This window comes from Tupaia chinensis, unplaced genomic scaffold (assembly GCF_000334495.1).
Source record: "Tupaia chinensis unplaced genomic scaffold, TupChi_1.0 Scaffold000215_1, whole genome shotgun sequence".
In the NCBI taxonomy this organism is placed as follows: Eukaryota; Metazoa; Chordata; class Mammalia; order Scandentia; family Tupaiidae; genus Tupaia; species Tupaia belangeri.
In genome coordinates, this window is record NW_006159690.1 from 1,619,594 (window position 1) to 1,628,195 (window position 8,602).

At 49.1% G+C, this 8,602-nt stretch overlaps 1 protein-coding gene across 3 annotated transcripts in view; it reads right to left on the reverse strand.

Moving 5' to 3' along the window:
- KANK4 (KN motif and ankyrin repeat domains 4) overlaps positions 1-8,602 on the reverse strand; it is a 99,465-nt gene that overhangs the window by 46,232 nt on the left and 44,631 nt on the right. Inside the window, exons 1-2 of one of the 3 annotated variants that reach the window (XM_006147517.1) lie at positions 7,006-7,072; positions 1,147-1,237 (exon numbers count right to left, since the gene is read on the reverse strand). In XM_006147517.1, coding sequence (XP_006147579.1) covers positions 1,147-1,162 — 16 coding nt within the window. In that variant the 5' untranslated portion in view covers positions 1,163-1,237; positions 7,006-7,072. Of the gene's footprint in view, positions 1-1,146; positions 1,238-6,229; positions 6,336-7,005; positions 7,073-8,602 lie in introns of those variants that run through there. The other 2 variants (XM_006147518.1, XM_006147516.1) reach the window with 2 other exon arrangements.

The following is an 8,602-nucleotide window of genomic DNA, read 5'->3' on the forward strand; positions in this document are numbered from 1 at the left end:
GAAGAGAAAAACCGCGCCCGGGGGGGGGGGGGGGTGATGGCCACACCACAATCCCTTCTCCTCCATTCTATTCGCAGGATTTTGGGCTTGCACACACATGCATCTGGCTTGAGTTTTAAGCCGCCAGGTCTCGGACTCAAACTACAGTCAACTATGTGGGAATCCAGCAACGTAATCATTACGTCATCTGCTAGTCCCCTCAGTTAGTTTTTTATCCACTCTATGAAACAGAATTAATACCTATTATAGGTGAGGAATGGCAGACTGTATGGAAAAATAGCCACGATAATGCCCACTATTGGGCACTCCCCTACCACAATGACCTGGGCTTAACTTTGTGACTTGCTTTGGCCAATGGATCAACAGCAAACCCGATATATGCAGAGATTTGAACATTTCTTGGGCTCATTGGGCTTTGTCTGTTTTTTCTGTACTTGAACTCTTCCACTACCATGTGAGCAAGCTCTAGCTAGCCTCCTGGACAATGAGAAACACAGGGCCAAATCATTATCAATGCCCCTGGTGACATGGTCAACCATCAGACATGTAAATATGACCATTCTAAACAATTCAGCCTCAGCCAAGACACCCAGAAGATGATAGACACATGAATAAAACCAGGAAAGATCAGCCTAACTGGCCCGAACCAGAGTAATGGCTCTGCCAACGCACAGACTCTTTTGAGAAATGGTAAATATTTGTAAGTCACTAAATTGTTGAATGGTTTGTTACACAGCAAAACTAACTGATGCATGAGGAGATGATGCTTAGAGACATAAAATGACTTGTAGTCACAGAGGTATGAATGGAGGCTCTTTCTCCACAGTGTGCCTTTCTCCTTGACCTTATGTTACTTATCAAATGAACAAGGATAATGAGCAAGAGCACCCTGCTCACTTCCCGGTGCTCAGAAAATGTTCTGAAAATCACCCAAGTCCAATATTATGTATTTTATAAGCATATATTCTCATTTTCTACCACCTTCTGTTGTGCATACCTGAAATACATGGCTCAAGCTCCCCAGTCCTGCCTATTTGGGGAATTTCTCCTTTAGGCCTCTTCTAGGCTATGGCCAGGAGAATAGTAAGAGCACTTCTCAACCCAAGTGCTCACTTTAAACCAGGGAATATGAAGCAGTCTGCCTACCATCTGTCTTCTCCATCTTAGGGGATGTGGCTGACCCTCAGTCTCTCAGGTACTTTTCATCCGATGAGTCCGTAAAATTGGTTGAAGGGTTCTGAAAGAAAGAAGGATAGAGAAGTGGAGAGTCTCATTAGAACTAGAATAAAATAATGTTGAGGAAATACAGTCCCAAAGAAACCATCCCTGGCTTTCTTTCAGGGGTGCCCATGAGTTCACAGCTTTCCAAGGAGAGAGATTAAAAGTCTGTGCATGGGACCAGCAAATAGTGTAATGGACTCCCATGTAGTCGACCACAGTTCAAATCCCAGACCCAGTGGCTTAAAACTCACACCAGGTGCATGTGCGTGCATGCTCAAGGTCCCAAGAAGAGAATGGAGGAGAAGGGATTGCAGTGTGGCCATCCCCCTGGGGAGGGAGAGTGATTTCTCGCTTTCTGTCTCTGTCTCTCTGGAGAGTGCACATGCCCTATAGCAAAAATCTCTCTTAAAAAAAAAGTCTATGTGCATTCTGAGAGCCCAGTCCTAAGTGTTTCGTGGAATAATAGCCATAGTTGACATCGAAGATGCAGTTGTTCCAACCTCCCTCACTTGGCGGATGAGGAAACTGAGGCTGCAAAGCTAATTGCTCTGTCCAAGTCTCCATCCTATTAGTGCAGGAGCTGGAACCAGACCCAGGCTTCTGACCAGCACAGAGCTCCTTCCATAATATCAAGGGTTGGAAGGTATCTACCCTCATCCTCCCAAGAGAATTATAATTCATGTGGTGAACGGGCAGGAGTGAGAGTACCCATAAATGAGGTGTGACATCCCAGTCACACAGGAGACAGAGATGAGAGCACTGTGGTTCTGACAAAGCTCTGCGACTCTGCTCTCACCCAGGGCAGAACACGGGGAAGTTCAGGCCAGGAGGCCAGACGACCTCAGTCACTATTCAAGCAGAATTCTGCTCTGACTTGGAATGAGTGTACTGGGAGGCCTGACCATAAATTCTCCCCCAAATTTTAATCCATTTCCAAAACTCTTTCATCACATAGTAAACAACCTCGCTCCTGCCCCCAGTACAATCAATCACCCAGGAAATTGGCTTTTTTATGATGATAACTCCACATACATCAGAACAATGAATTACGTGTGGCACCGCAGCAGCAGACGCAGAGTTGTCTTAGAAATTCTAATGTGCTTGGCAATGGTGTCCAGACCAGAAAGGAGGGCCAGTGGTTAGGCAAGGGGTAGAGGGAAACAGAGCGAAAGAGACGGATGTGGGGTGACCCCAGCCACTGAGGATGGAAAAAAGGGAGAACAGACAAGCAACCGGAGAGGAGGGTTGGGAAACACAAGGCCACAAATAAGGAGAAAGTCTAAAGTTTATGTTTCCTTCTTTTTTTTTTCTTTTGCTAGAGAGTACATGTGCTTGCCACAGAGAGACAGAGAGATGGAAAGGAGTAAGCACCTCCCATGGGAACGGGAGCGGGGTCACACATATGCATTATTCTGATGTATGTGAAGGTATAACGCCATAATCACATCTCTTCCATCTCTCCCTCCTTTCATGATTTGGGGCACACACGCACATAAGCCCAGTGTGTTTCTCAAGCTGCTGGATCTGGGGCTCAAACTGCATGATCAGCCCTGTGGGATCCAGCTGCTTTAACCACCAGGCCATGGAGCCGGCCCAGGATGAGCTCTTCCTGTGAGTGCTGCTCCTGCCTCCAACTTCTTGCCCCGCCTCTTGCCTTGGAGCCTCCACACGGCTTTCTACGCAGATGTTAGAGGAGCCTTCCCCATAACTTTTCATAGGTTTGAAGGGACCTTCAAGAGCAGGCATGCTTTCTAGAAGCAGAGACATTCTTTGCAGAAGAAATGATCATACTAAGTAGCTTGCTTACCTTTGAAGCGGTGAGTACTTGACCTGCAAGTACCTGAGTCTGATGGAGGCACAGAGCTGGGCAGAGAAAAAGTTAGGGAAAAGGAAGACAAGAGTAGAGATGGTCTTGGAGGCTGAGTACAGCCTCTAAGGAGGCAGACAGGGCAGAGGCCTGGGCCGAGGGAGCGTGGCCCTTGTTATAAAGAGAAGGCTCCTAGGCAGAGGACCTTCTGCTTCTCAGCGCCCCAGCTCTGCATTCCGTAGTGGGAGATGCTGGCAGGAGAGTCCCAGCAGTGTCCGGTGATGGGAGGAAAAGGCCCCTCACCTCCACCTTCACAGCCTCTCTTTTTTTCTTCTGCTCACTTCCCTACTCCTTCCCACCTTAAAACCTTCCTGAGTAACAGGCAGAGCTTGGAGCACTTGACATACACAAATTATTTCATGCAATCCTTACCCAAAGAAGAGTGCTATTATTCCCATTTTTCGTATAGGGAGACTGAGGCTGAGAGTTGGTAGGCCTGCCCAAGGTCACATAACCAAGATTTGCCGTGTTGAGTGAGCTCCAAGCTAGGCTGGGAAGGGAAGTGTTTAAACATTTGCTCACCCCCGTAAGCCAGACCCGTTCGCTGGCGCCACGATAGCCCCTAGTTCTCTGGCGGAGTAGAAAGATTTCTGACTGATGCTTCTCTGCTTCTCCTGCATGGACATGGAAAGCTATCTGGGCCAAGAGGAGAACTGCTCTCTTACAAAGCCTCCTGGGCCAAAGGAGATTTCAGCTCCTCCATGGTGTCCAGCCACTAGGATCCTGTTGAGGAAGAGGGGTCACATGGATGCAGATGACCTCTGGCTGCACAAGCTCTCAGCGTCACCCTGGGGACTTCAGTCACACTCACTGCCTTTAGTTAGAATTAGGAATCCAGGGGGCCAGCAGATGGCGTAGCAATTATGTCACTGTACTCTCACATAGCCGGCTGTGGTTCAAGTCCTGGACCTGGTGGCTTCAAATTCATGCCAGGGGCTTGAGTGTGTGTGCCCAAGATCCCAGGAGGAGAATGAAGGAGAAGGGATTGCAGTGTGGCCATCCTCCCAGGGGGTGGTTTCTCGCTTTCTGTCTCTGTTTCTCTCTGGCCAGTGCACATGCCCTACAGCAAAATCTCTCCAAAAAAAAAAGAATTAGGAATTCAGTCTACTGAGTCTCTAATCACATGACTTCAAAGAATTATTCAGCACACAATATGTCAAATTTCATTAAAAAGAATTCTATAGAGACCTCTAGGATTTCTCTGGGACTTGAGTTTTACTACAATTAGTCATTTCAAGGCTACAGAAAAGAAGTGGAGCTGACACCCCACTCTGAGGAAGGGGCTCAGCAGCTGTTCACACGAAAGGACTCTAAATCCAGGAAGGAAGGAGGGAACTGCCGCGTGCACACGCCCAGCCCCCACCACTGCCGTCTTCTCCACTTTCCTCCATGGTCCTGGGGCAGGTGGCTTGGCGTTTAGCTAAGAGGGCTGCCTTGCTGTGGGTGGAAGTTCGATGTGGGAGGTGAGTGGAAGAGAAGAATAACCACCGTGAACACATGCCGCTTTGTTTGCAATACAACAGAATATGAAAGTCACTTTGTTGGACATATTCCCCTTTTAAATGGAATTTTGCAACCTTTTGGGGCACTTAACGCTTTGACATAAAGCAATTTATCACTCATTCTGTTAGCTGGAGCCCAAGTGCTTAGCACCTTTTAATACTGGACGTTGTTCTGTACCCTTCCATTTGTCTATGTCCTGTCCTAGGTCAAGAATCCTTAGTTAGGGCCTGACCTTTGTCATTAGCTCATCATTTCCCAGGTGTTTTGAGTCCAGATAGCTTTCTCTCTAGCTCACCTCCCTTACCAATGCATAAACTTGGGGAGGTCAGAATGCCTGCAAGACCCATTCCTTCTTGCATAACCCCCAACTCCCACGTCCACTCAACACATGGCAGATACTCGGTCAATGGCTCTTAAATGACAACAAAAAGGAGCAAAATGACCTGGCTTTGAAGGGAACCCCTGGGAAGAAATGAACAGGTGCTAAGTACTCACTCTGGGAATCGGGTCAGGGTGGAATTTCCCGTTTCACCCTCATACAAACAATTCTGGGAAACGGGGATCGTGTCTAAGTTCCACATGAGGAAACGCATGCACGAAGAGGTTCTGTGGCCTCCAGTTACCCAGGTAATTAGAAGCAGGACAGTTGTGGGACTCCACCTTTCCACAGTTTTCAAAGCTGACCGGGCAGTGAGGAGCTGGGGACCATGCCTACCCCTTCAAAGTCCACCACAGGCAATCAGGCAGATGCTAATGAGGGTCTGCATGGACCGACCAGGCCAGGCTGGAAACAGTTCCCAGCAGGATCCGTCCGCACTGCCCAGGAGCACGGATGTCCCCAGGTCAGCCCGACTCCTGCAGCACTTACCCACACCCTCCCCCTCTCATTTAGTCCTTTTATGATGCCTTTTCAATCTCATTTCTAACCTCAGATCCAAATATAAAGAAGCCTTTCCTTAGTCCTGAAACAGAAACCTGGTCCTGCACTTTTGTTCTCTTCAAACCTCTCTTTATTCCGCAATAATAAAAATGCCATATTTCATCCCAGAACAGGCTGCATGCCAAAATAAATAGCACCTTGGATTTCCTTGAAAAGAGCGTTTGGCTCAAGGCATAGCCTCACTGCCACGAGGAATCTTGGAGAATTCAACCTTGCAAAGTCAAATATTTAGCGAGGTAGCACACCAAACAGCAACCCTGCGGATCCCTACACATCACTCGCAAAGACAAAGCACTCCTTCCCAAAGAGAAAAACCACCCACACTGTGGACAGATCTTTCCAGGATGATAAGAGCTTCTGTTTCCCCATCCCAGGACCCCAAGTCTCCAAGTGTAAATGTTTCCTGTGCCGAGAAGCAGAAGGTATCAGACTGCCGCTGCTTCATATTGACAGGGCTGAAGCCCAGACACGGGAGGTAAGACACACTCTTGAGAAAGAGTTCAACGCTCACTTTCTGGCCAGCCAGGGAAACAAAGAAATAACACATGCTCAATAAAGGGCCCGTGACCACTGCCTTACTAACTCCATTCCCACATGTTTCTGCAAGTAGCTGTCATTTTTGCCTGCATTGCAGCAGCTGAGTCTGGAGCTTCATGAAGAAGAGAAAACAGTCCGGAGGAAAGCTGTGGCCACATTACCTTCGCTTACGTCCTCCCCCTGCATAGCCCCGAGCAAGCCAGAGGACTCCTTTCCCTCCCGGAAAGCCAGGTTTGGGCTGCAGGACCGGAGCTGAAAGCTTGTGAGTTCAGCACAGCCTCCTCGGTCCTGCTCCCCAGCTGCTAAAGGACTTGGTCAGGTGATCCGTGACCTTGCTGGAAAAGCAAATACTGACTTCCTTTTTTGCTCCCGGGAAAGGTGAGTGGGGTCAGAATGCAATTCCCTGCTCAATATGCTAATACTAGATCTTGCAGGAAGAGGGAGAATACTCAAATCCTTCACCTGGAAAGTTAGTTCCCAGGGCTGTGATCTTTGGAGGGGCAGATCTAAAGACATGCAATTAACACAACCTTCCTTCTTGACTCTTCCAAATCTGGGTGCTCATCTGGGCAGTTGGAATTAATTGCGCTTTTCTTCTCTCCTCCCAGCAGCTGATGAGGCTCATTAACGAAATGGTTCCTAATGAGGATGCAGCCTCCTTAGGAGTTGAACCCCTTCAGTGCTGCATCCATTTCATCCCAGCCCGGTTTTAGGAAACATCTTTCTTCTCTTCTCCTCCTGGGGTTCCAGGGACCAGGGCAAGCCTCTGATCCTTAAGTGAATGGAAGTCAGTCAGGGCAGAGCGGAGACAGAAACAATGACCAGTGCACTCCCAGGGCCAGACTGGCAGCTCCTGCTTCTGCTCCTCTGCCAGTCTGCTGCCCTTGAGCACCACAACGTACCCGATTCTGGCAGGAAGAGAAACGTAAGGAAGTACCTGCTGTCAACGACCAAATTACGGTCCAGTGGCTCCAGCTCCGCTCAGGGTTTCTAACGGCAGTGGCAGCACCAACCAGCGACTTCAAGGGGGCGGAGTGGAGGAGCCAGGGAGAAGGCAGCTGCAGGAGGAGGAAGGACTGGAATGTCCCAGGCAGGCAGCGCAGAGTCCTGTCCAGCCTTGAGCTGCTGCAGCTCTTTAGAGCACAGGCAGATGTGTCGTGGACTCCAGGCTCTCACGCACACCCAGCACTGCTGCTGAGCCTGAAGCAGATACAGAGGGGCTCTCTATTCTGAGCCTCTGGGCTCTTTCATGCAGGCTCAGCAAGAGGGACACTTAGAGGGACCTTGTTCTTTTGACCTCCTGTCTCTAACCAAGCGAGCTGTCTCTCCTGGGAGAGAAAGCCCATCGGTAAGGTGTCAGAAGCCGCTCTGACCTTCACAGAATTCTAAGGCTAGAGTAGGTGCCTGTCCAACCCATGCAGAAATCAATGCCGGCACAGAGTGTCACCCTGAAATGCTGCCGGCATCACTCCCGGGACGCTGGAAAAGCCCTCCCATCCCATGCCCCATTTATCCTCACATGGCGCCTAATGCAAGCAGACCTAAGGAGAGCACCTCTACTGTACAGGTGAGAAAACGAGGGGTACGCTGTCTCAGTGACTTCCCCTAGGCTGCCCACGAGGGAAGATTCCTGGGGTAAAGTACTGTGTGTTTCCCATGACAATGGAGAAACCTGCTTGTTTTCCTTGGAAGATTCTAGATCAACTTACTCAACGTGGAGGTTAAGAGACTTGCTGAAGGGCAAGGGTGCTGTGATGGTGGACAAGACGATGGGACACCAACAGTCACTTTACTCAACCGTTAAAGCATTTCTGTCACCCAGGTATGCAGGCCAAATCATTAGAGTGAAAAAGAATCGGAAATACACCTTGAACTCTAAGGATACATAAAACGTATTCCAAGGAGGAAAGTTCCTCTCTGATACATTTAAAATGATGATAAATTTTTTTTGAGAGATTTTTGCTATAGGGTGTGTGTGCTTGCTAGAGAGAGACAGAGAGACAGAAAGTGAGAAATCAACCCCCAGAGGGGATGGCCATGCCGCAATCCCTTCTCCTCCACTCTCCTCTCAGGATCTTGGGCACACATGCACACGTGCTCAGTGTGAGTTTAAGCCACCAGGTCCGGGACTCGAACTGTGGTCAACTACATGGTAGTCCAGTGTCATAGCCATTATGCCAACTGCTGGTCCCTCGGTGTGAGTTTTAGGTCACCGAGCCAGGACTCCAACCACAGTCAACTACATGGAAGTCCAGCGACATAGCCATTATGCCAACTGCTGGTCCCTCGGTGTGAGTTTTAGGTCACCGAGCCAGGACTCCAACCACAGTCAACTACATGGAAGTCCAGCGACATAGCCATTACACCATCTGCTGACCCCACATTTAAAATGGTTATTTACCATTCCCCACAAAAGTGGTTAGAGAGCAACTTACGGAATACGGCACTTCAGAGTGAAAGCCCCTCTCCATTTCAGCCGGTCCCATGCCTCTCCAGCCCCCCGTCTTCCCCTATGCTCTATCTAGGTGAGTAAG